Below are 27,733 nucleotides of genomic sequence, written 5' to 3'. Positions count from 1 at the left end.
CAGTCTGAAATACTTCTTACCTGCCTGTGACTGTTTTCAAAAGCTTTCTATTTGGTGTCCTATGATTATACAGTTACAATACTGTAAAAGTAGTTGCTCGTATACCCCAGCCAACAGAGGTACGCAAGTTCTCCAACAATTGCTGTGCTAGTTGTTCCAAGCACTATTAAAAACAGGTGTGGAAGTGAAAATAGTTTCCCAATAATGTTAAGGCTCCAGTGGAAACACCTACGGCTTCTCATTTTATTGAATAGCATTCCTCAGTGTGGAAAGAGTGCAGTGAGAAGGGAGTATAGGGAAAATGAATGAATGTGTTTAAAGACAGGTGGCTTATCTCAAAGCTAGGTATGCCACAAGTTAATGGTGCTTAGAAACTATGTGAAATGGAAAAGAGTTAGGGAGTTAAAAATGCAGACTCTGGGTAGCTTCCTCTCAAAATTGCAAGAGCAGTGTCTAAGGTTGAAAGCTTTTCTACTGCTGAGGAACCATCCTGATGTAATGAACTGAAAAGGGCTGCATTTTGATGCCAGACTTTCTCTGCTCAGACTGTGGAAACCATTGTCATTGTGAAGGTACTGCACAGCTACAGCTGCCCTACAGACTAGGGAAGCCAGTTGCGTTAGGAAGATTAGACCTCAAAATCAGGAAACTTAAACCAGATCAAGTATCTTCAAGATTTTAGGCAGTGTTTGCAAAGAGGTTGCCTCAGTCATCTAGGATCTGCTCAAGCTTCTCAGTCTGTGTGAAGAGAGTAGAAAAGGCCTGAAGAGGTTGCATAGTATTTTTTCTCCCCATTTTAACTCAGGGTCATATCCAGTTAACAGCAGCTCTGACGTATGTAACCTGTTCCTAATGCAGTGACAGGGATTCCACTGCCTCTTTCAATGAGTGAACAGTTAATTAGCAGAGCTTTTTTGCATCAAACCTAAATCTCCTTTCTTCAAGTAAGCTGACTGATACTTGAACTACCCATGGGGAAGGAAAAAAAATGATCTATGACCATCTTTTTTTATATAACAGCTTTTATGTCTCAGAAGACCAAATGTCATCCCTAGACTAAACAAATGGAATTCTTTCAGCCTTTTCTCATAGATCAAGTTTCCTAGACCTCTGCCTGTTCCCTTTGCTCTCTCCTGCACTCTTGCCAAATGGTCCAGCTCTTCAAAGTGCGGTGCCCGGAGCTGGACACAGGGCTGATTTAAAGGTTCCCCAGTCCTTAGTGCCTGTTTCTTATGTGAGGCCTCAGTCACTACATCCCACAGCTCGTTTTACCTGTTTTGATTTTTCTGGTGGTGTTTGCAATGTCATGAAGTTGCAGACTTTTTTGTGGTCTACCTAAGCTTCTGACCATTTTTTTCCAAGTCTTGCTGTCTCGCCAGTAATTTCCTCTCCATGCACTGGTTTCTCCTTGCTGGTTGTTATGGTTTGTACTTGTAAGTTGTGATCACGCTGATTTAAAACCATTTATCAAGATGATTTTGAATTCTTTCCTGAATTTCGGTCTGGAAATTGGATGCTATGTTCTACTAGCCAAATTGGTGTTTTAATTTGATACAAGACAAGTCTCATGATCGCTTTCAATACTGTTTCACGAAGAACTTTTGAGACCTCTCTTCTTGGAACATGTTTTTCTTAACCTGCAGTGTTAGGCAACTATCTCATAGTAATTGTATGTAGTTCTACATTTCCCTTGTTTGCTTATGAGAATGACACAACTTATGTTCTAATGAACCAGAATTTAATCAGAGCTCCATCTAATGCACTGTTATGAACGTGCAAATATTGGCATTTTTTTTTCCAGGATGATGTACGGTAGCCATAAAAAAAAAAAAAGTATGGTTCTCTTTCTGTCTTCTTTCAGCTAGTATGGCTGCAACTGTAGGAGGGCTAGGACTGTGTGACTGAGTGCTTGAGAGATGGGGTGGTTAGAATTGCATTGACAGGTAGCTTTCAACTGGCAGGTTTCAAGATGTACAATCACGGAGCTTTATTCCTGTGTGGTCTGGAAACCCTGTGGAGCAGACTCCTTCCCTAGCTGGGCAGCACCCAATGCCCACAGGTTCTACAAATGAGCACAAGTTGTTCATCAAAAGTTCACTCTAATCCCTGGGACAGATTCAGCCATTCCTCCTGATTTCAAGCTAGAGGGTAGGTATTGAATAGACTTCTTATCAGGTAAGACTGGCAGGAGTGCAGTGCAGCTTTATCGCCTTGAGCAGAAGGAAAATGGCAGGGGAAGGATGTGTTCCTGGATAGCTGAAGTTTAATGAGCCGCTTGGAACAATGCATCTTTTTAAAATTATAAGCCACCTGTTAAACCTTTGCATTGTACTTGTTCAGCACTGGAACATGTAGTAGCCTCTGTTTCCTCTGTAGAGTACACCTTGAGAAATTAAACTGAGTGAGTATCAAGGTAAAGCAAGGACTGCTCAACTGGTACAGTGTGGGAGCACCTGCAGGGTTTGTTTTTCTTTTTACCTTTACGTTAGCCAGAGTACCCTGGAAGGACCACAGACCCAGACAGAACAGGGTGAAGCAGGTAGCAGTACTGATGACTAACAGAGGTGCGGAGAGATTTATGCTATGCCCATGAGCCATATTTGCTCAGCTGTTATTGTGCTCGTAGTAAACACAGAAGGGGTTGTTCCTCTCCCTCCACCCACAGCCCTATGCTGGGGACAGGCAGCTACTGCCCATTCACTGCATTGCTTTGCTAGTCCTGTCAGCCCTTGTGCATGCCCATGCCCAAAGGATTTTAAATTCTCTTTTCCCTCCGAGGTGGAAGGGATGCAGATTTGGGATGCTGATATAAACTGTGCTGAACTTTCTCTGTGGAATGAGGCTGCGCTTTCTGCCCACAGCTTTTGTAGGCTCCGTACTGGGGTCAGGCACCTCTTCTCCCAGACTGGACCAGGGTCCTGTTCACATTAGAGCTCCCTTATGCAACACAAAAGCACTTTTAAGCTGGTGTACATGCTATGATAGAATAACCAGTTCAAGGCTCCTCTTCTCTGCCAAAGCAGTGTAAAGACAGGCTAAATAAAATTGAGAAATCAACCCTGTTTGAATTAAGCTTCCCTAGGAGACAGGCAAACACTCTCTCACTGAGAGGAAAACTGAGGCACAAATACACTTAGTCCTCACTCTTGGGTTGGCACAGGATGTCAGTAGGAACTTGGCACTAGGTATCCATACTGCTGCCTTTCGTTCTGTGCTGCACTAGTTCCTCATAGAGGGGAAAGCTGACAGTTGAACAAAAAAAAATTGGGAGAGGTATGTGTTTGGTTTTTTTGAAATGGTATTTCAAAGTCAGGTCCCTGTTGCAGCACTAACAATGGAGATTGGTCAAGAACCCTTCAGTAAAAGACCTTTTCCTCCCCTTCTGATGAATGCTTGTTCATTAAAACTGAAGCTTTTTGTGGGAACTCCATGGGAAAAGTTTCCCCTGTCCAGACAGAATTTCTGGTGAAAAGAAATGAGAGAGGGAAAGAGAAGGAAATCTGCCCTGTCTGGCATAGCCTGTAGCTCAGTGTTTAGGCTATTCATATAGGTTCATTGGGACTGGACAGAAGCTCAGAGGGAGGGTTAATCCCTCTCTTTTGCCTGGTTTGGAGGGACTTCTGTCTCCCAAGGGTGTAGGGATCTCTTCAAGGTGGTTGGTTTTGATGTCACTGTCTCCCTCATCTTTTAATAAGAAAAAAATTGGGTGCAGAAGAGCAATAGCCACAAAATAATCTGCTGTGGTTGGATGGCAGATTTTCCTTATGTCCCACCCTAATCATCCACAGCATCCTCACCGCCCCAGTGACTGATGCTTGGTCCTTTGGCTCTGGTAGCCCTGAGGGCTGTTACGTGTCAGGAGAGCGGCTGGGCAAGGCTGCCTCTGGCCCTGCAAGCTGAGCATGAGAACTGTTAAGCCCAAGCCTTTGGTTAGATGCTGCTAGACATTCTCTCTTCTCAGCTTTGTAAGGTAAACAAACACCCCATCTCTTTAATAACCATCTAGTTTATTAGACAGTCGGATGAGTCTCTTACCTCATCCATCATTTTTATATTTATTGTGCAGGCACTAGATGTATGTTTGAATGTGTGTACTTAAGGGACCAGGAATGAGAGACCTTTTTATGAATCTGACCATGTATATCTCAGAAGGCAATTACTAGGGGAATATTGTTACATAAATAATGTACAACTGCAGATGTCCAAGCCCTGTTTTCCTGCAATAGCTCATGGCTTCAGAGACACCACTTTTAAAAATATTTTAAAGAGTGTTAGAAGCAGTCAAGAGTAAGAAGGAACAAACAGCATTTTAGAACTGAGCAGTTAAGGTAAAATGGGTATTTCTGCCAGTGATTCTCTCCTTCGTGTGTGCATGCATTCCCTATTTTTTTTTTGCTGTCATCTGATTTGTCGTAATCTAGATTTGCTGTCTCCTGAAGGTTTCACTCCCCAGCAACAGCAAGTTGGCAAGAGTTACTCAGCTTCTTTGCCGATGGTTGTCTTAAGTCAAAGCAGAGATGGCAGAAAACAGGGGAATGTGACAGTGCCTGAAAAAAGAGGGTGTAATATTGTTGTATTTTTTTAGGTCCCGGGAAGGCTGTTTGTGTCCCACCAACTTGGTGTGTTAAATGTTCTCTCTGTAAATATTTAATATAGGGAAAGAAGGAAAACCTTTTTTCTTTATCTTTCTGTGCTTGCAACCCCCATTAACTCAAACAGGGAATAGGCTTTTAAGTACCCTGCACGTATAATAAATATATGCTTCTTTCTAAGATGACAGCTTAATTTCATAGCTGGCATTAAACCTTCTAACTTGGCCATAGGCTTTCACTATCCTCCATAAACCTGGCCTTGGCAACAACAGCAAAGTTTCCAGTAAGCAGTCTGACTGGAACAGGCTGACTTCAGTGTTCTGGAGCTGGGATAGCATTTGATGGTCCTTTCATTACTCAGGAGACTGTCTTTCAGGGTGTATGCAGTTCATGCCAAGTCCCATACTAGGGAAGCTGATGGTATGGATTTCCCAGCTGATTTTGCTGGCTGTTGAAATACACCCCAACTGTTAATATTCGTGTTTATTTTTTAAGGGAATTAAGTGCTGCTAGAGTGGTAGCCTGGAGGAAAGATCCTCTCCAGGGGCTGGTGCTGGTAAATACTTTTTCTGCTTAGTAGACAGATGTCACTGAAGGAACTTTCCACAAGGCTGCTGTTAGATCCTCCATTTAGTGTCAACGTGTTTGCTATTCTGATCCCCTCTAGCTCAGGGAAGGTATGGTGGATCTGGAAAGGGTTCAGAGAAAGAACTGGGTCAGCTGTGACTCTTCAGCATGTAAGAGACGAAGTAGGAATCTGTAAAACAGTGAGAGGCAAGGAGGGAGACTGCAAACTGTTCACTGTTTCATCCCCCAGAAGAACTAGGGTCAGCAAACAAAATTAGTTGAAGCCGGGTTTAGATCAAACCAAAGGATGTGCTGTGTTCCACATGCAACATGTAGTTAAGCCACAGAACTAGCTGTAGGATGTAATAGTCAGTAAAAGTTTATGAGGGAAGACACAGCAAACGGGTAGAAGGGAAAAACCATTGCTACTCACTAAATACAAACTCTGTGTCTCTCTGCAAGTGTCTGATCCACAGCTGGTTAAGACATGAAGTACTTGGGGAAAGAAGTATATGCTTGTCCTGTTCCTCTGTTCTCCCCTAAGGTGTTTTGGCCACAGCTGGAGGTGACACAGACAGGTTGGGCCTTAGGTTTGTCCCAGTATGTCTGGTTTATGTTCTTCAGGATGTAATGGAATAGATGAGACTTTCATAGTGCCTACTTCTAGATACTAGAAATTAGAAAAAATCTGATCTCCCCACTATTTCAGTTGTGGTGCTATCATTGCTAATGATGGGCCACTGAATACTGGTGATGGTGGTGTATTTTGCATCATTACATCTATTTGATGTCAACTGAACAAAACCTGGAAGATTTGTTTCACTCAGCCTTTAAGCACCCTTCAAACAGGCCAATTAGTTCTGTATTCCAGTAGTAAATGTGACTATTCAATTCTCACAGATTTTTGTTAATGGGTCCAGGGAATGTTTTGCCAGTTTCTATGGCATAGTACAAACAGTGTACATTTATTCTGTGTAATTTGCATATCTAAGTGCAAATGTATGTAAAATAAGCTACTCCTTAAAATATATTTATTCTTCCTTTTTTTTTTCCTGATTTCAATAAAAGTGACATATTTTTTGTTACAACACACAAAAAATCCCACTATTTCTTTCAGTCATTTTTAGTGTTAGTTTTGCAAGACTCAAAGGACTTGAGAGGTCTTGGTTTGATTTCGTACACTCAAGAAGCCTTGGGGATTTAGATAGAAGAATTCCTGGAATGTAGTTCTCTTCAGCAGAATTCTTTTTTCTTTTGCTTATTATATAAAATGATGATAGAAAATTCTGCCCCTGTTTTTGCTTCCCCAAGCTGCATGAATGATCCTCCTCACCTGAGGGCCAAGGTGTGAAGTGCTGTCGGCAGACTGCGGGTAAGCGGGGGGCCCCTCGTGATGTAAGTGGTTTGTTAAGGAGCCTGCAGGCCTCTCGCTCAATGACTTCTCTGTCCACATACAGCTTGGGAACAGTCATGGGGCCTTTTTTTCAGATATGAAATCTGTCAGCAAAGTGAAGTCAGTTTAAATATCAGCTGAGGCTTGAGCTCCCTTTCAGTTTTTGTTGACTTTATCCCCCTCCTGCTCCTTCCCGATCAGGTTTCTCACTGCTTGAGTCAGACTTGCCGACACTTAAAGTTTTTATTCTGTGTTTCAGTTGTGTGGATTTGTGTGTGGCAAAATTCAGGTGCCCTTCACATTCCCAGCCTTGACAGTGATCTGAAATGCTGAGGAAAGGGAAACCATTCTGGGTTTCTGAGACTCTTTAGTTACTACAGGTCAATTAGAAACCACTCAAAGTGCCTCTGGCACCCAAAGCATGCTCTACTCAGGTGACACTGTACAGACCTGCTGGAGTTTTTTGTGTTGTACCTGCTGCAACCAAGCTGAGGAATTCTAGTTGTGAATCAGCACCCTTTCACTTCCCCAAATACAGAGCAAAAATTACTCTCTGCAGCAGAATTTATCACCAAAATGTAAGATGTAACTGATGGGGTACAGACAGGCAGGCAAAATATATGGAAACAATGAGTGTGTGTTAGTTGTGTGCTGAGCCTGTCCCCAGGGGCAGGATGCTGAGGTCATGCCATGTCTGCTGGCTGACCATGCAAACATCTGCAGGTTTGGGATGAACCAGTGGTGTCATCGCCTGTCAGTGTTGAAGCATTTTATGTATTGAAAGCTTGAGGGGATTCTTGGCTGTGGCAAGGAATTTCAGATGTTGTGGCTTATTTCTAAAAAAAAAAAAGAAAAAGCACAGTAAACTGCAAGGGGGAGGAATGCTAGGGAAGGAGAGAACAACTATTCCTGCTTCTGTTTTTTGTCACCCTTCTAAGGATAGAAGTAAAGAGTTACATTGTTGTGTTTTTTTACCGTAGACTTAGACATGTTTTAAATCCTATAATCAGCTGCCTTGACTACTTTCTGTCCTACATGCAGGTTTTTTTTTCTCTCTGTGATACCTTCAGTGGTTTCCAAAGTTGAAATAATTTTCCTACTCCTCAAAGGGCCAGAATGTTTCAAGACATGTAATTGAGAACTTCTGGCTGTTGAGCCAAATAAGTCTTAACATCCCATGGGTACTCTGTCCACCTCTTCCCCCTTTACTGTCTGGTCCATATAAGAGGCAGCAGCCTGGCACCTCCCCGTGCATCCATCACAGCACTGCAGGCCATGGTTGAAGAGGCAGCCTTAGGGCCGAAGGTGCCAGGCTTCTTTCTGTCCTTTGGTGTGTGCCACTTGTGTACTCTGCTCTCTGGTTGATGATGTCTCTGGAAGTAAACTTTTCTGTGTAATAAGCTATTAAGGGACAGGGTCCTATCTACCCCTCAAGAGGAAGCAATGTTGGGTACCCTCTGTTTTCCAGGTGAGGACAATGGTGCAGTATGCTGGAGAGGTGATGGCACGTGGGCAGGATGGGATATCCCATCCTATTCCCTGCCAAGGTGCTCTCTGCACTGGATAAGGCAGTGTTAAAACATAACCTTCTGGTCCTCTTGGGATCCTGTTGGAAAGATGCTATTGAGAGGGAAGGGGAAGAGTGCATTGCAGTCTGGAGAAAGAGATAGCGGGGCAAGAGGGTGTTTGCCTCCTTTACTTAACTGGAAAATACAAGTCACAGTTTAGGCTCTCTCAGTATGTGAAAACATCATCTGGGAAACGCTTAGACCATGGCTGCAGTAATAGTGAATTATTGTTATCTGATAGCTCTGTTCCAAAACCCAGGGGAACTGGAACAGTTTTTCCTGCTGTTTCTGGCTTGCTGGGCACTTGGAAGTCAATATATATAATCCATAATCTTGTTGTATCACAGCTAAACATAGGAGGAAGCTCTCAACCCAGAAGTCCCTGAGTCCCTAGGAATGTAAACATATTGGTGTTTGCTGAGAAGGAAACGGACACAAAGGTCTCCTGATGTGAAGGAGACCCATATCCTGCTAAGCTGAGGAAGATGATCTTGATTTGGCTTTTTTTTCTCCACCCCCTCCAACCTCCCTCCCATCTTCCAGAGAAAGTTCACTCCTGCGACCAGGAAAGGCAGAGCGCCCTGGAGGAGGCCAGGCAGAACCCCCGCGAGGGTATCGTCATCCCTGAGTGTGCTCCCGGAGGGCTCTACAAACCAGTGCAATGCCACCAGTCGACCGGGTACTGCTGGTGTGTGCTGGTGGACACGGGACGCCCCCTGCCTGGCACTTCCACTCGGTAAGAGCTATAGGCCTGGTGAGATGCTTGCCTGGAGAAGAGTAGATATAAAAAAACACCGTTGCTATATTAGATAAGTTCCTCCTTCTAGAGTAGTCAGCTCTGTACTACTTTCCTTAGAGCTAGTAATGCTATATGTGATGTTCCCTATTGAATGTTCCTATGCACCTCCCTCTCTGTAGGAGTTGGTGCATAGTAACTACCGCCCTTACTTTCCTCTGATTTAAGTGTTCATGCGAAGCAACCTTTTTTTGGCTTGCAGCCTGTGGGTGGTAGCAGGAACCAGGAATTTGCTCAGAAGTACAGATCAGGGGCATTAGCAGGGAAAAGACAAGTGGCATTATCCTCTGCTTTATGCTTCCATGCTGCAGTCACTTGGATCCTGACCAGTACAGATTTAGAAGACTGCTTGGTTATGTGTTGGTAGATTTTAAGTCAATGATAGATTTTATTTTATTTTTTTAAAGTTACTCTGTATCTTAAAACTACCTGGGGAATATTTTTCTCACTTGGGGTTTGGAAACAAATTGTGGGTCTGGCAAGTTATAAAAACAGGCCAGTAGGATCTGGGACCTAATCTCTGCTAGATACAGTAATTCTGCAGAGCATGGACAGCTTTGGAAAAAAGCTCAGCCTGTGCCCATAAGAGATGGAAGAGAACCTTTTGCTGTTTGTGGGTTTCAGTAGGTAGGTTGTACTGGGTTTCACAGTGTGCTCTTCCTTCTCTCTTCACTTCTGCTGCTGTTGCTGACTGTCCATAAGTAGACAGATGATTGAAAATAATATTTCTTCTGCAGGTTATTGATTTCCTCTGCAGTAAGCAGATAAGACAAAACCCCTTAACAACCACCTGATGACGCTAAAGCTATATCACATAGTTGAGCATCTGCTGTTCTTTTTCAGCTATGAGACCCCAGTGTGTGAAAGCGATGCCAGATCGAAGAGCACAGAGATTGATGATCCATTCAAGGACAGAGAACTTCCAGGTCAGAGAGGAACAAGATCCTATCTCTGCCTTCTTCCCTTGTCTCACCTTGGGACTCTTAAGAGGCCAAGAATATTATTGAGGAGATGGGGGATTTTCCTCACCGTGCACGTTTTACCATGGGTTTTATTCTGTGTTATTTTGGATCACCTCCAGTTTCAGCAGTGAACTGTAAAAGGCTGCGGGTGTCCTGAGGGCTGGTTTATTGCTGTCTGCCCTTTGAAAACATGTCTGGGTTCAGAATTTTCAGGAAAGAAACCTGGATGCATGGAGGTCCCGTGGGGGAAGAATGGGCTCAGCATTGGCAGCTCTTCTTCAAAGCCTGGCCAGGACAGGACGCTTTCCATTTAGCAGGGCTTTTCAGCAGCTTGATGCTCCCTGAACAATGAAAGAAAACACGCCTGGAAATTTTCGGTGGACCAACTGGCTCCCTCACACCGCATGACCAGGCGGTGCACTAAGGTCCCTTAACCTAATGCTGGCTCCTTACTTAGCTGGACTTTATCCCTCATTTTTTGCCTGGGATCCACTTTATCTCCCATTGCTGCTTGTTTTATAGTCACTCTCAACAGAGTGACAAGCCATTATTTATTGCCTACCTTGTTTCTGCTAGGAAGATATGGTAGGCATAGGTGTCTGTGCAGCTTTTAAAAATGCTATCCTATCTGCCTGTGCTCTGTTTTTTCCTTTCCACTGCCTTTCAAAGGAGCAGAGTGAGGGGCTGTCACTGACAGCTGAGCCATTGCTCTCCTGGGTGGGGGCTGACCGCTTGAAAACAGAAGCTACTGTGCATCCCTCTCTACCATAAGGGAGTGGTAGAGACCAAGAACTCCGCAGAAAGAGCTGGTAGCTTTGCATCCACTTCATTTTCTCCCGGCCCTTTCTAGGGCTAGCATAAAGTGAGTTGTCCCTGAGCAGGTTAGCAAAGGAAATTGGATTTGTTCCAGATATGCCTTCAGTGTCTCCTAATTCTCCTCCTGCCAGTTCCTGACCTTGGGCCCTGTAGCTTTCTGCTTAGCAACTCTGCCTTCAGCAGGGCTCTCTTCTTTGCAGTTCCTCATTTTCACAAGTCATGTAGAAATTTCCTACCTGCCTCCCTCTCACATTCGAATTAAATTGGCCAATTGGTTCGAGTATTACTTTGGGGGGCAGGGTGAGGGAAACGAGCTAAATGATTGCATTAAGGCTCATTTCCTTAGGAAATCATGCTAAAATAGAATAACCTTGCTTCCTTTCTTCCCCTTCCCCTTCTCCCCTTGCTTTACTCTCTCTCCCTGCGCTTTCCCCCTGCCTCTCCAGAACTCCTCTGTGAAAATCCCTTGCTCTTGGGCTTTTTCTTTGAGACTGTCTTTCTGATCTCTCAGGAAGACCAAATGCTTTCGTTTCCTTTCTCTCTCCCCTTCTGCGCTGCAGCTGAACAGTGGGACTGCAACTGCCTGATGCAGAAGATACATGATGCTCCATAGCATAGTGGTCTGGTCCCCGCATCAGTCTCCAGGAGAGTTCCCCTCTCAGCTCAAGCCACTTTTCCGTGCCTGAGTAAACTTTCAGCTCTGTGCTTGGCTGCGTTGGCTGGCATGATGGTTCCTGTCACTGAAAATATCCTTGTCTATGGAGAGTTTAGGAGATGGAGGATCTGATCAGGTTTGTCTGCCTGAGAGATGCTGTGCTGCATGATCTTTTGATGCAGACTTGAGGTTTGTTTGATTAGCTGCTCTTATATGCAAAAATTCGCTGATGAGCCAGAACTGCAGAGGGTGAGAGAGGGTGTTTCTTTTTACTTTTTTCCGCTCTTAATTCCTACCAGAACTGAATATTAAGAAAACCTCCTGCTTTAATTTGTACTCAGTTCTTTAAGGGGGATCCCATACCTTACTCCTTCTCTAGAGGTTTGCCTATTCTTCAGACTCTTAGTGCTTCAGGCAGTATGCTCCTTGGCCGGTGTGAAGAGACCCTGCAGAGGCCAACATGGGGAAGACATAAGTCCAGATCCTTGCACACCTACACACACCCTCTTCACAAACTGTGTCATGGCTGTGGCCAGAAGAAAGAAAGAGGGAAGGAAAGTGTTGCTTGCACATAGCAAATGGCAAGCTGCTAATTCCTGCAGACGGTGAGATGCTGAGGCCCCAGGGAGATGACTTCTAGCAAATGGTTTTTCAACCTTCTCATTACTGCAACAAAAAGCTCCTTTAAGTGAGTGGTCTACTCTGGCTGCCATAGCAGCTTACCCATTACAATGCTGACATTTTCTGGACCATGTGCCAAACAAGTGCTGAGGGGTGTGTGTGTGTGTAATGCACATAATATGGAGACAGGCGAGGGACTGTTGGTTAGCTATTGCAGAGAACAGAACCTGTAATACTGCAAAGGAGGGAGTTTTGTCAGATCAATTTGCAAGCTGCTTTCAGCTGTCAAGGGATTACAGTAAATTTCTGGTGCTCTGTTTGGGGTGCACATGCTTCTCTGCTTGTCTGAGAAAAGCAAAAAGTGTTGACACTGCTATATGTTGCTGGGGAAAGCTGATTTCTGACATCTGCTGCTTTAAACAGCTCATTAATTGGTAGTGCATGGTTTGGGGAAAGAGAAGAGTTGAGGGATGTGGTGACGGCTTCTCTGTCATATCAAGAGAAGACAATAGGGTGGGAGTTGGTGGGTTTTGGACAGTAGTTTTGGAGGTGGTGGATTGAAGTTAAATATACTTGTTCCTGGGTGGGCTAGAGCAATTATTGTGGTATTAATGTGGTAATAAATGGAGCATGCTTTTGCTCCTTTAAGAAGCAAGGAAACAGCATAGGTTGTCTCATAGAGGTGAGGAGATGGAGAATTTCATCTCAGCTGTGCCATAACAGGCTGGCATTGTTAAGGATAGGAGGCTCTGTCAGTCTGTGGTTATGATGGTGGGGAGCTAGATGACCTCAGCACTAAGTAATGGAAATGGTTAGCAAGTTCGTCTTCAGCCTGCTTTGCCCTGCCTGAGCCAGCAGTGACTGGGGGGCAATTACCACGAGTTGACTTAGATTGACGTATTTCCCATGCAGTGTGATCATGCAAAGAACTGAATTATTGTGGTGGCTGCTGGCAGGCAACGTTCTCTGTGCCTAAAGAGGAGAGTGCAAGCAGCAGTTCTTGTTTTGGCCCATGCTTTGGGAAGCTTTAAGCTTTCAGTTAGGACCTCACAACAGCCATGTTTGCAGATGACCCAGGAGGTAATGAGTTGTTTTGTAAACTTTTCTGCAAGTGTCACCATGGGAACTCCCATCTCCCAGGCACTTCCAGCACATCCCTGTGGTTATGCTGGTAGAAAACTGAGAGAGGCCATAAAGCTAACCACACGGTCTTCCTGCCAGACATTGTTGGTGACCCTGTGTGTGCCTGGACAAAAGCTGCAGGACAAATTGTGATACAGAGAAACCCACTGAGGAATTCTTCTGCCTTTCCTTAGGAACTGTGATGATGGCTGCCATGTTACGAACAAAAGAGGTTGTGGCTGGTCCTTGCTGACCAGCGGTAGGAGACTAATCCTGTGCGTTCCTTGCTTAAACCTTCTCTTTTCTTTCTGCAGGCTGTCCAGAAGGGAAGAAAGTTGAATTTATTACCAGCTTACTTGATGCTCTGACTACGGACATGGTACAGGCTATTAACTCAGCAGCACCTACTGGGGGTGGGAGGTGAGTCCAGAAAGCACTCAGGCTGAATGCCACCAAGGTGGCTGCAGAGCTCGGGGTGCCTCTGAGGTGGGGTGGGAGGGAAAGGTGTTGCTTTGCACTGACTTGGGTTCCTCTGGATTGCTGGGAGAGGAGCTGAGGCTGCATCTTCAGGTGCTGCTCTATCCTGTCACCCTAGCCCTGCCTCCTCCTACCCCTCCTCCCTGGCAGCTGCTCCACCATAAAGGTTAGTATAGCCCATTTGAAGTGTGAAATGAGAGCTCAGTGGGAGGAAGTGGCTTGTTCTTTTGTCCCCTGGTGCATGAAAAGACCTAATAAAATGCAAATGGATTGAAGGAGACCGTGTGGCCTAGTGGCTACCACAGGGAGCGAAGAATGCGAACCGAATTCTTGGCAGTACCAGTGCTGTGGTTTTGCTGTGGGGCTGGAGCCAGCCTGCCGATGAGGAGAGGAACTGTTTTTCACGGCCCTCCCCTCTGACCAGATGCCTGTCCATCCCTCTTGGAAGGAGCAATAGGTCTGGCCTGCTGCAAGAGGTGGGCAGAAGGCTGCATTTCTGGGGAACTGGAGAAAAGTTGAGGTCTTGTCTCCCCCTTCTGCTTGATAACAGCAAATCCCCTTAGCGCATCAGCTGCAGTGCTGCAGCAGGACAGGCCATTGAGAATGGACTGTGGTGGATTTAAAAGAAGTGCTGCATTGCCTTGGCTAGGCAAGGCTTCTACGGCCCTGGATTCTGCAGACTATAAAAGGAGTCAGTGCTAGTTTAGCATGCAGGGATGGCCCAACGACTAATGTGCTCCTGTTCACAGGGGTGTAGAGATGAAGGAGGTGTCTCTCTGCATGTATTACTTCCATAGGCATTGCTCCAATGTATTGAGAGTAATGTTGATCCCCTGCTTTCCTTTTTCAAAATGTAGAAGGAAGCAATACCATCTTTAATTACTCAAGAGAAAAAACTTCCTGGGTGGCACCTCTGTGCCCCTTGGTTTCAGTATAGATTGCTTTTGAACCCATATGGTTTTAACTTCGCATTTGGACCTTACAAATCAAGCCAGTGGCTGAGTGCCTGCATGCTGAATATTCTGTAACCCATCGAAATGGCAATATATGCCTAGCATGTCTGTATTCATATAAACAGGATGAAAAATGCCCCAAGGATGGGAAATACGTTGTTCTCTCCCAGCCATAAGCATTCCAATGTCAATTCTGTCTAATTTGCATGGTTCAAATGCAGTGGGTAGGGGTGACGGGAAGCCCTGGAGAGTATTTGATATTTATTTGGCATCTTTGGCACTGGGACTGAAACCCAGCCAATGTAATCATCACTCTTAAAATAAAGCTTAATATAAACTAATATTGTAGAGACCAGAGATGTATGCCCCCACTGCACTTCTATAAACCAGCAGGCTTGCTTCCTAATGTTCCCCAAGCTTTGTGTATTTCTTAGCTTTCAATAGAGGCCTTTCTGGTAGAATTTTTCACTGCTCAGCTCTTCACACAGTCGTCATGTTGATTTATTTTCAGCTCCAGTGTCGGCAGCCCAGTTGCAAGGGGAAAAAGAAATCTTTTAGCAGGCTGTCCTTTGTAAGGTGAAAGGCTGCTACCACCCAAATACTCTGCCTGCCCACAGCCATGATTAAATTCAGGAAATTGCTCTGGCGTGAACTTCTACGTACATCAGCTAAGCTAAGCACATACCCCATAGAACATGCGTCAAGCTTTTCCATCCCACCATGCTATGATGGGACTGTTGTTGGTTGGTTGGTTGGTTGTTTTTTTTTTTTTTTTCCAAAAAAAAAGCATTTCAAGGAATTTTTGATGCTTTTTATATAAAAATTTAATCAGTATGGCTTTCATTTCATACTAGTTTGCCGAGTTAGGAAGCTGTCTCTGTGCAATGAGTCCTGCTTTCCAAGTTTCCCAATGGGAGAAGTGACCTGAGTCCTCTCTTCAGGAATATCTGAAATTATCAGGGTGATCTAACTTGAGTTTGGCACCAAAAAGAAAAGCTCTTTTCCAAGATGAAGGGGTATTTTACCAATAGGGTTAATCACAGGGCTAATTAATTTCCAACCTTAACAACTGAAAATACTGGAATCTGTGACAGGGCTTATCCTGTATCTCCCTGGCCCAGGTTTGCTGAGAAGGTCATGTTGAAAAGAAAAGCTAGAGAACTGGCTATCTGATTTTTCTTAATGTCAGCCATGTCAGTTTTAATGTCTTAATGGCAGTTTTCCTATTTGTGAGGCAAGCTTCACTTATTGCAGGCTCTGGTCTACCTTTGCCATAATGATGGCAGAACAGGTTCTGTATTGAAACACTCACTGGTTTCCTCTGTAGCCTCCATCTTTTTGTTCCTTTACAGTGTTCAGCATTTAATCCTCCTGGGCCTTTTTTAGACTTTGAGCAAATGCATCCAATGATCCAAGGTAAATTTTTAATGTATCACCAGCAAAGCTTTTGCCTGTTGCATGGGGCAAGTCAAGCGAACAGCAAGCTGTACCGCCATGTCAGTTGGCCCCATATATTGTCCAATGTATTTTAATCAGAGAAGCAGCAAGTAGGAGTTTTAGGGAAGGGGTATTTCTGTTTCTCCATGACAGCAGAGAGATGATACTGGCATACAATACACATCTTTAGTATCAACATTAAAATATAGGACCAAACACAGAGAAGAGCCTTTCCAAAGAGTCAAGGACTGAAAAAGTCTAACGGTGAGAGTCTTAAAGAGCTCAACCTTCCTTAGGCTTTTAAAAGAAAGAAAAGGTTGAAAGATGATTTCATATAATCTGAGTATCTCCATAGGGATAAAAGCTCTGCAGGCTCTTTAGTCTAGTAGGGAGGAACATGATTAGCTAAATATAAACAAACCTGTGATCAGAATTTCTTTAAAGCAAAGGCAATTCCAAGGCAGAATGAAATTATGAGGGAGATGACAGATTCCCTCTTTCTAAGGCTTTCATCTTAGGCCTGATGCCTTTCAGAAAGACTTGCTTTAGTCAAACCCGAGTTATGGTCCTAAGAGTAATTTGATTCACATTCTGAGAGTATGATATACAGGAAATCAGATTAGATTACCCTGCCGCCTTCGTTCTGAATCTGGATAGACAAGTGAAAACTTCTTGCATTTGCTGAGTGTCTTCATCTCCAAGACTTTACCTATTTATGCTGCAAAGATGTCTGTGGCTTTCCAATTAATGTTCATATTACCTTTTTTTTGGGGTGGGGGGTGGGTACAGGGGGGGAGGGATGGAGGAACATGGGGAGAAATGATAGAGATTTGCATTTAAAATACTATATAGAGCTGTGCTAAATTGCACACTTTATACTTGGCACACACAAAAACAATCTAGTAGCAGCAAAGTGAAGCTGTACAACTTGGATTGCTGCAGGCCATGTAAGTAAAACCTGATAAGACTTCTTTTTTTTTTTTTTTATTGGGCATGCTTAAAACAACCTTGTAATCCCTTATAGGTCTTGTCTCGTTTAAGCAAGTTCAAAGCTATTGACTTTAATTGAGTTACTCTTGCTTTACAATAATGTAAATGAGATGAGAACTTCCCTTCCTCGTGGCCCTGGTTTATATTACAGAAAAATAGCCAAGTAGTCTTCATTTAGACTTTTGAAACAGAAAATCTCTGGTAAAATTCATTCTTAATTTTAAGTTTATGTAATAACTCCAAGGCACATCTTGTTACTGTATGTTTTCAAAGTAATTAAGAGAGCGCTTGTAGGAAACTGGTTTATTAACCACTGTTTGGTATCCTTTTTGAAAAAATGCATAGTTGAAATTGTTCATGTATAAATCCTATATAATAGGAGCAGCACTTTTTAAAATTCAGACTTCACTTTAGTACATTTTAGTCTATTTTCCAGTTTGGACATACTCATATCACACGTGGCCTAAACTAAAACAGACCAAAGGGGATCCCAGCCTGGGTTTCCCTGATCTGAGAAAGTCTTTTTGGTGCCTGCCAATTCAAAAATGAATTTCAGTTGCCAAATGTGTGCACTATGGGTTGCTACATTGTCAGCAAAAATATTACTGCCCTGTCGAATTTAGGGTTAAAAGGGCAGTTTACAACAACCACCCTTACCATGTAACACAGCAGCTGTGTCCCTTCATTTTAAGTTGCCAATTATTCCCCATGTAATAGCCCTAAAAAGTACTTCAGAAGATTGGCCCTGAGGTTCCCTTTCATGCTCTAGTTGAGCAGTTTGAAGCAGGCAAGCACAGCTCAGCACATCTCCAGGGTGTTCTGAAGCCGAGCCATGTTTTAATAAAGATTGACACTTTCAAACAGTGCAGGGAAGTTAATGCCCAACTCCTATTGCATTTCAATTGAAGTTGGATACCAACTTCTCTTTGTGCTCCTATGGAAATTCTAGCCTAATTAAAGGTATGGGAGAGTTCATGTAAGAGAAGGATCTTTGAACAGTCAATGAGGAGTGAAGGGAGGGGATTTTTAAGCCTTCTAAATTATTTATCCCACAATTTTCAGAAAAATTGTGTTCAGAATAATGTTTCATCCAAAACTTAGCCGGAGGAGAGGAAGAAACTGGGCCCTGTAATAGGAAGATAACTGAAGTTTTAAGTGTAGAGGAATTACGCATTCCCTGTAATGAATTTGGACTGTGTAGTACCCTTTTGTTTAGTCTGAACACAGCTTAGTTTTTTGTTGGCTTCTTGATTCTTTGGCTACAGGAAAGAGAGAATAATAAAACAAATACAGGATCCTTTTGCAATTCCATTAGAGTAATCCTCTTTGATTCAAGCCATGTTCCACCATTACAGCCTTTAACTTTAGAATAGACAACCGCAAAGAACAACAAAAGGAGAGTAAGAAGTGGAAGTAGAGCAAGAACAGTTCTGAATTTTACCACTCATCGCTTTCTACCACTCCCCACAGGCACCTTGGTGGACATCATCCATCAGTGCTGTCATGGGTGTTGACTGGCAGAGTCAGTCCTGCCATTTCTTTAGCTTCACTCTCATCTTCATTCTTCATTCAGCAACAGCACCAAGCAAGGTGTATGTCCTTGCAAAATATTTTCAGGTCATAGAAACCTACAACTTTAACTCCTGTAGACATCTTGACTACAAGCATACTTTGTGTGTTAAGAGTGGAAATTGGACTAATATTTTTTTCTACTCGGTTGCTTCTGCAAGCAGCTTCTTGTCCATCAGTGTTCTTTCATCCCGAAATAGCTCCCTCTGGTTTATAGTTTCTGTTTACAGTCCAGTTAGGTGATGTTATGTTGGTTTTCCTCCTTTTCCCTCCTCCTGACTCAGCGGCTACTGTTACTACATAAAGTTTGTATTACAAAAGAATAGGTTTTCTAAAGGTCTTTAATCAGGTGATCATCTGCTGAGTACTTCAGAGATTGCAGTGTTGCTTTCCATAAAATCTGTATTTTGTGTTAGGATTTTCTGTCACTGCAGCTGTACTGTGGGTCCGTGCAGCCTGTGCAGTGGGCTGCAGTGGGGCTGCAAGTGTTCAGGGAGCAAAGGATCAGCTTTGGTAGGAATGGACTTCAGTTTACATAGTAAAATGTAGTGGGATGTACTACACTTTGACAGCACGGTTCTGTGGAGGATAATGTGACTGCACACTGTACACAGTGCTGTATGTGAGTAACGTCTGGCGTTTGCTGCTTTTATATACTTCACCCAATATACCTCCCCTTCTTCCCTGTTCCTCTTTGCTCCTCCACTAAGTTAACTCCTCCTTTCTTGCAAGGGTCCTCAAGGGCTGGAAAGCATTACAGACTGCATGCAAAGTGCATATTCAAGCTGTCTATTTGATATTTTGGCATATTCTCTCTCTGCTCCAGAATTCAGTGTAGCTGCAAAAGTACATGTCCGTGTCTTTTCATAGCCTCCTTGCTTTCTGCCTGTATCCCCAGTATACCAGATGATATGAAGGTGTTATGTGGAAGTGTGTCTCGACTGGAAAATAGTATTGTTAAAAGTCACAGTATCTTCTCCCTCATATCTCCAAACATAAGCCACCTAAGAAATAAGTATTCTCCTATGAGGGAGCTGACAGCACATTATACAAGAGGATGGAGCAAAAGCCTACTTAGAGAAGATTATATACTTGATGCCAACACATTTGTAAGAAAGCTGAGAGAGCAGGTTCCCTGTCCTAGGCTGTTAATGACAGACCATACTTCTCTTCATTGTTGGACTGTGGGTGGGCTTATGCTGCATAATAGAGCTAAACTTGCTGACTTATGTACAGAAGCGATCCAGCAATAGCAGGTTAGATTTGGAAAATCAACTTGCACAGAGCTCTTTGCTTACCCAGCACTCATTCCTTAGGATTGATCGTTTTGCTGTAGAGTGCTAAAGAGGAACAATTAGGAAGAAAAGTAAGTACAGCTGTAATGTAGTCAACATGAGAAGACTGAGAAGGCTGTCTGCATTTTGGTCATGTCTGTCTTCAGTAGGTCTTACAAAGCTGCTACAGCACTGGAGTGAGAGACTGGAATTCAGTGGATTTTTGTGTGACTGGTGTTAGAGCAAGAGATGTTTTTCAGGGAGCAGAGAATGTACAAAGCAGCTTTATTTTCTCGTAGTTTTTCTGATTCCTTTATGGTCTGAATGAGTAGAGAGACAGCCCAACAAATGAAGTTTGCATCTGAGGGCTGATTTATTTCTCTTGCAACAGCAATGGAGAGGTAATAGAGGAAAATTCCTGTGGAATACTCCTGCAAAGTCTGTGCTTGTAGGACAATTAGAGCCCCCAGATTTATTTCAGCTGACCCAGCAGGTATGGTTGTCATGGCACATCAAAGTTAGGTGGCTTAGCAATGTTGTGAAGTTGCATCAGTTCACGTTTCATGGATGATGTATAAGTGTCTTGCATGGGCAGCCATCAAAGTCAAAATAGTTAGATATGCTGTTGTAACCTCAACCTTCTTTAGTGTATCATGTAATGTCATAAACCAGGGAGATATGGCAGCACTGAGATGATGTGGATCCTTCCTGTGCTGGGATTCTAGATGATCATCAGGAAGGGCAGGCAACCAACTCAGGAACTGCAGCCCCACTGAGCCAGCCAACAGGAAGTGGTAAAAACTCAGAAATGGCTTTATCTTCCTTCCTCCTACAGTCACAACAGTTAAACTAACTCCCTTTAGCTCCATTAGCATGCTGCAGTTTTCAGCATGAGCTCTCAGCTTGTTTGTAATGGCAAAAATTGATGCATCATCACCTCATGAGTCAATGTATTTATATTAGCTGGTGGATTTCCCTGATTTTCTTTATGGAAGTGCTGAAGAGAGCTATATTGCCTCTCTTGGTAATTCATAAGAGCTCATCCTTGGTGTGCCTCTGAAAAAGAGGCACTTTTAAGTTCTGCTTCTGAGTGTCTCTCTGGCAGGTAGTGAGAAGCTCATGTTCCTGTCTGTTGTCTTCTTGTTGGTTCTAAAATGCTCTGCGATTTTCTCCATTTCTGCCTCTCCAGTTGTCGGCCTTCAGGAAACAAAGCGCAGGCCAAGATGTGGACAAAGGATATCTCACATGCAAAATCTCAGGTTTTATTCCACTATCTCAGCAAAAGCAGAATATTGTCCCTTGCAGTACAGAAATTCGCTGTGGCTGTTGGAAACATGCTGGACTTCAGATGGTAGCCAGCTCATTTCCAAAAAGGAGAGAGGCCAATGACTGTGTTCATAAATGTCATAAAAACAAGCCACAGGATGTGTTTTTATTCTCTCCTGTCATCCTGGTCTTCACATACAGTTTGAAGGCTTTGAAAAATCTGGGCAATCCCTTAGCTTCCTGGGGAGATTTTTGCAATTTCTGCTTGTCCAGGGGCTTGCCTTGTATTTTGGCTCCCAAAACTAAGCCCAACTATTCCCAACCTCTTCTTCCTCCCCCACAGTGTTTATCCCACTGTACATTGACCAGATGCTGTGACTAAATGCCAGGCTGCTTCTCAGCTAAGAATTAAATGATGAAGGAGATAGTTTCAAGTAAAATCTTGGGAAAAATGTTGCGCAGTTTATTTGCCTCTCCCTACTGCGTCTGTTTACTTGTTTTGAGGATCCGGACATCTCTGGATAGGGGATATCTTTGTAAATTGTATCCTCATTTGTAAAAGCTATCAGAGAAAATTAACGGGGATCTCTGTTCTCCACCTAAGCTTCAGTGCTCACTTTCTGCATGTTGCAGACTCTCCTTCAATAGTGATTTAAATTACTGTGACAGTAGGGTGGGGGTTTTATTTTTCAGACTCTGTAGGTGCCCCTTCTAGTTCCCAATAAAGAATTTTTCAATGACCATCTAAATATATATCATACCAGTTTCTGAAACAAGGTTGGTGACAGTCTTAAAGTGTATTTTATAAGGTACCTGGGTTCATATTTCCCCATCAGCTAGAATGCCCCAAACTCACATCAAAATCTGTCTGCCTGCAGCACTCAACTGTCCCTCTCTCACTGCTGGGGAAGGAATTAGGCAGCATCTGGAGGTGTCTCCTGGAATAAGTCAGAGCAATGAGTTCCAGTGTAGTGTGTCTGACTACCTATCCACTAATTTCCATGCTCTGAAATGCTTTATTCTTGGGAGTAAAATGGCTCAAGTCCCCATTTCAGCTTTCTCAGTTGGCACATTCAACACCTGGAGAAGATGAACTAGCTTAGTGTAATTTTTAAAGAATTCTTATTTAGAAAGCGTTTCTTTCCTGGTCCTCTATATCACTGAGGAACAACTCCTTTCCCACTGCTGCTGCAGAGCACCAGACACCACTTCAGTGGTGCGACATAACAGTGCCTGTTCAATGATGGCTTGACATTGAATGGCAGCATCCTCTATTCATGCATCTTCAGCTGTTGCTTTTCCTCCTGCTCCTCTTCTCTTCTCTGATATTGTTTGTTGTTGTCCATGGAAAGAAAATGTGACCCAAATAACATCGAACTTGTAATAGCACAATGAGTAAGAAATGAAGCAAACTCAAGTTGCCAGTTCCGTAGTATTGCTTTTAACGGATTTGTGGTGCTTGTCTGCTGTGGAATTCTTGTGTATAAATCAACCATGTTAAAAGCATTAAATATGCTGAAAATACAGCACAGGAGTTCAGATCATATAAATAGATACAGCGGGAATGTTGCATCTTGCCAAGGACATTTTCAAATAATGAATGTGTCTTGCATTAAATGAATTTGTTCCTTTTCTGAAGTCTAGACGTTGCTGTCACAGAAACTACCATGACAGCTGACACTCACGGCTCTCCTGCTGGTAACTTGAACAGGAGTCCAAAGGTCAAAAGGACCATGGAGGTCGCCTCTTGCCCTCTAAAGGAGGATCTTTCTGGGATTAGGCAGTTTCAGCAACCGGTGTGAGGAGAACCAGAGCTACCAAGGGTATCAGTCTCCAGAAATCTCTTGGCACCACTTGTTAACACCAAAGGATATTTTTAGAAAAAGTGCATCTCTCAAAAGAGCCCAGCTAAAAGGAGACTGTGATACCTGTGTATTTTTGCCTGCTTTAAATATGGCATAGTGCTTGTCTGACTCTGCGAGCAGCTCTGGCTCCTCAGCATGTGCTTGATGGTGTTGGTGAGAGCACCCACTTGTCGGGGGCCTGTGCTTCCTCTGTTCCAGGTTCTCTGAGCCAGACCCCAGCCACACGCTGGAGGAGCGAGTGGTACACTGGTACTTCAGCCAGCTGGACAACAACAGCAGCAATGACATCAACAAGCGGGAGCTGAAGCCTTTCAAGCGTTATGTAAAGAAGAAAGCCAAACCCAAGAAATGTGCCCGACGCTTCACTGACTACTGTGACCTCAACAAGGACAAGTCAATCTCGCTTCAGGAGCTGAAGGGGTGCTTGGGAGTCAGCAAGGAAGGAGGTGAGTGCCTTTCCTTCCCCATTGCATGAGAATAAAAGGCTGACATGGAGTTACAGCAAACTCAGGAATCTGTTTTCTTCCAGGTTATTCAAAAGTGCCACAGTTCGTGTGAGAAAATGAGTGGGATTAATATCCTGCTGTGCAAATGTAGTTTGTTATTTGTTCTGTGGCACTGTCTTACATCCCTTATCACAGACCTTTGTGCTAAGCACTATACAGAAACAGGGCAAAAAGATGAGTCTTGCCTAGAACCCTGCTTGTACTGTAGAAGTCCTTGGAAACTGTAGTTCAGATCAGGTCCCTTCTGAGTAATACACTGCTAACAATGTTCTGTTGTCTCAACCATGTAGGTTGGATGATGTATGAGCCAGCACAGACCCAGTCCTTCTCCAGAGACCCTGTTGACTAACAGAAATAATATTTTTCATTGCTAAATCCAGCATGCAGGAAAGTGGATGACGCAGAGAGAACAACTCAGAAAGAAAGCTCAGGGCTGTACTGTTGCCCTTTTTCAGAGTTAAATTGCACTTTAAGATTGGTGGAGAAAGAGAGCATATGAATAATATATTTTCATTTCTGTTTAGTGCCTGAGTTACCAACCCACCCTCCTTCCTTTTCTTCCTCTTTCATCTTCACCTCATCTTCTGCTGGGACCTGGACCAAATTGATATTTTTGGAAATTTTTTGAATTGAAACTGCTCAACCCAAATTCAATAATTATCAGTCATTTTTGACTGTGGGCAGACTTGCTTGGCAGGAGAAGGCAAACAGGGAGATTCCAGGGGACTAATTTCCTGTGCAGGTGTTTTGGCTGTGTGGACAGCTCTTGTTATAACTGTCGTGCCAGTTGGGAAGGGTGGGCAGCATTATTTCTCCAAGCTTAACATTTCCATAGATCTTCAGGTTTAGCACAAGTGGAAAGGGAGTTGGTGCATTTGGGTGTTGGGAAGTTGCCTTTTCTAGGTGTTTTGCAAACATCTTAGTTATCATAATAAGCCTGTTGCATTACTTGTCAGCTGTGAGAAGTATTCAGCTTCTCTAGCTCAGTGGAAGTTTTTTTTTTCTTAGTCATCTGTACCCTACTGAGGAATGACATACCAAAATAGCAACCCTGTTCCTTAATTTTATTACCTTCCCAATAAGATGAATATGCCAAATGAGTTTTATTGCTATTTGGCCTGGAATAAGACTCTCTGGAATCTGCTGCCTTGGCCAAGCAACTGTTCAAAATTTAGTTTATGGAAAGGGAAAAAAAGAAAAAAAAAAAAAGAGAGAAGGAAGAAAATGCGAATCTTTGAGCCTGTGGGAAGGGGAAAGAAATCAGCAAGACATTGTTGTGAGTGCCTGATTGCCCAACTATTTGCTGAGAACACAGCCTTGACCTTTCATGGTTACTTCCATTGTATGAGGACAGAATTGTGTGCAAAAGGGGGCTCTGACCTTGTTTCATCATACAGTTCCACATACCTACTAAAGGCCTGATAGGCCTTGAGGATGGGTAAGTTATGTGGAAGGAGGACTGAGGTGGGCTAAAGGATGGCAAGGGCTAAAAAGCAGTGCAGGGAGCAGGCACTAACATGTAGGAAAGAACTGAGAGAGAGTACTCTAGAGGTGCAGAACCAAATTTGTGATGGATCTTTTTTAAGAAGTCAAGAATTTGTGAGTTGGTGGATGACATGTTTGATCTGCTTTCTATTCACAAGGACTTTTAAATTAGGAAATAACCAGTAGCTTACCCCTTCTCCAACTTTCCCTTATCCTGAACATGGGTGCATGCAGTCAATCAACTAGACTGTATTCGCTCTCTATTTCCTTCTCCATACCATGGCCTTCAATCATCTGCTGGGGCTGAGGTCATTGTGGGTCCAAGCCAAGAGCTAGTTGGGAACCTTTTTGATGACATACTTTCAGTTGTAAACTGCCAGTCAGATGAAACCAAAACTTTTCATGGAAATGTTTCTGTTTCAACAAAAGTTTTGCTGGAAAGGCTTTTCAGGTCTGGAATGGATGAGGCAGGTTTGGAGGGAGGCAAGGAAAGTCATCATTTCCCCTTGATATACTTCATTACAAATGAACTTGCCTCAGATGTTCCAAATCCTTGTTGGGTATCCAGCAGCATAAGGACTAAAATGAAGTGGGTCATCATTCTAGGTGAGTGTGCCTCCTGCTAGACAAACTGACCACTTGTAATGATTTTGAAAATAAAACTGAATCCAAATTTTGTAGGGTTTGAGATGCTAAGGAAAATAAATGTTAAGGCTTGTGCATTTTTGTCAGTGTTTTGCTTTTTGAATTTTTTTGTGGCCAGTTCCATCCAAACATGGCAATAGTGTTGCTTGAAGGAAGTACAGGGCATAGATAAATTGGCACTGTTACATGCCTTTTGGGTGCTAGATAGTCTAAATAAATAAGATTTATGTGGCAGGAATCAGCTGGGATATTCATGAGGACAAACCTGAATCTGATCTTAATCATCCAGTTTAGGATGAAATCTGTCTGAGATGCATATTTCTGTCTGTTTTCCCCTCCTCGGCAAGGTTCTTGATGCCTGTGGTAATCTAATATGCGGGTGCTGTCAGCCAGTGGTTCTTCACTGAGGAAAATAGCTGTCCAGTCCACCAACAACCTTTCCTCTTTTCCATCCTTATGATGACTGTCACAGTTTAACCCTCGCTGGCAGCTCAGCCCCACGCAGCTGCTCACTCACTCCCCCTCCATGGGATGGGGGAGAGAATCAGAAGAGTAAAAGTGAGAAAACTCGTGTGTTGAGATAAAGACAGTTTACTAGGCAAAGCAAAAACTCCACACACCGAGCAAAGCAAAACAAGGGATTCATTCATCCCATCGGCAGGCAGGCATTCAGCCATCCCCAGGAAAACTGGGCTCTGTTAGGTGTAACAGTTACTGGAAAAGACAAATGCCATCACTCCGAACAAAAACAACTCTGTATTATCAACACTGTTTTCAGCTCAAATCCAAAACGTAGCCCCATACTAGCTACAATGAGGAAAATTAACTCTATCTCAGCCAAAACCAGCACAATGACCCAGAAAGTTCCTGGGAAATCTGCTAAGTTTGGTGGCCATTTTGCACAGCTCTTGACCTTCTGCTTAAACCAGATGTGTTTCTGTCAGGGACAACTAAGGTGGAAAAATGCCATTCCTAGATCTCAGAATGGAGTAGCCACATGGAACCAGCCTTTGAGGGCTGGCAGAAGCCTGCAAATGGTTTCTTAAACTGAGGCAGAACAGGAAGGGAAGAGCTTGTAGCTCAGAGCATGCCAGAAACAGTCTTTGCCATTATTTGATCTAGGATTGTCTGTTTGAGGAATTGTAGAAGGGAAACAGGCTGATTTACAGCCTGTTAAAAGTTAGCATTTACCAGTACAGTCTGCACAGCCTGAGTTAAGGGGGGAGCCATCTGTGATCGAAGAGCAGGGTCCCTGAGAGGAGATAGACACACACTGTAAAGCTTTGCTGGAAAGTTACTGGACCCCAAATTAATTGGAATCCAGTGATCTCAGAGAGGAGGTCTGTAGATCCGAGCAAGGCTTATACTAGTTGTGCTGGCTGCAAAATTCTGGAGTTGAGTTTTACCTCTATATTCTTCCAAATTCAGAAGACAAAGTCAGCATTTTGTGTCTGCCCAAAGAGGAGCTAAAGGATTAAGCAGTGAAGAAACGTCCAGCTGTCGGGAAGTTCAGATCCCGTGATTGCTTTGCCATCCAAGAGCTTGTCAGATGGCAGGCGTTGGGTGCGCTTCACAGGCCGTGAGGACTTCTGGGGTGGAACACGGCCACTGTCTGTGCCAACAGCCAGCTACCAAGAGCACAGTCCAGGAACAGGATCAAAATGTCTTAATTAAAAAGTGTGTGCATGTACGTGTAATTAAGCAGCGTGTCACTTTCTACCGTAGCTGAGCAAATATTGCAGAAAGGAGGAAAAATAATGGACAATCTGAACCACAGATTTAATTCAGTGATGTTTGGGACCCTTCTTATTGGTATCCACAGAAGTAACTTCTTTTCTGTGTGCTTGGGAGGCTTCTGGGAATGAGGATGCTCTATATCAGTGCTGTGGGAGCAGGCAGCAACAAGCATCACCTGGCAAAGGCCTCGGGATCGATGACAGTAGAAAGCTGACAACAGTCTGAGAAGCTATGAGAAAACTGTAACCAGCTGATGACTGAGTTAATAATAAGGAAATTCAGAGTGCACCTAATTACAATTAGATTAGAATGTAAACAAGCTCCACTGGTTCGGTGCTTGCTTTTGTTTGCCTTGTTCAGATATCCCCCTACAGAGCTCAGAAGAGGTACCGTAGTTTGTCGCCTTTAATCTTGAGGAAAGTTACTCATGGTTAGTA

General features: G+C 43.5%; 1 protein-coding gene across 5 annotated transcripts in view; it reads left to right on the top strand.

The window, feature by feature from the left end:
* SMOC1 (SPARC related modular calcium binding 1) overlaps positions 1 to 27,733 on the top strand; it is a 133,981-nt gene that overhangs the window by 98,463 nt on the left and 7,785 nt on the right. For all 5 annotated transcript variants that reach the window (XM_042791095.1, XM_042791098.1, XM_042791097.1 and 2 more), the window contains exons 8-11: positions 8,664 to 8,856; positions 9,760 to 9,842; positions 13,407 to 13,512; positions 23,122 to 23,369. In XM_042791095.1, the coding sequence (XP_042647029.1) occupies positions 8,664 to 8,856; positions 9,760 to 9,842; positions 13,407 to 13,512; positions 23,122 to 23,369 (630 nt within the window). The remainder of the gene's footprint in view (positions 1 to 8,663; positions 8,857 to 9,759; positions 9,843 to 13,406; positions 13,513 to 23,121; positions 23,370 to 27,733) is intronic.

Source organism: Tyto alba, unplaced genomic scaffold, assembly GCF_018691265.1.
Source record: "Tyto alba isolate M040663 unplaced genomic scaffold, T.alba_DEE_v4.0 Super-Scaffold_18, whole genome shotgun sequence".
Lineage (NCBI taxonomy): Eukaryota > Metazoa > Chordata > Aves > Strigiformes > Tytonidae > Tyto > Tyto alba.
Note: the sequence above shows the minus strand (reverse complement) of the source record. Positions and strands in the feature narration are given on the sequence as shown.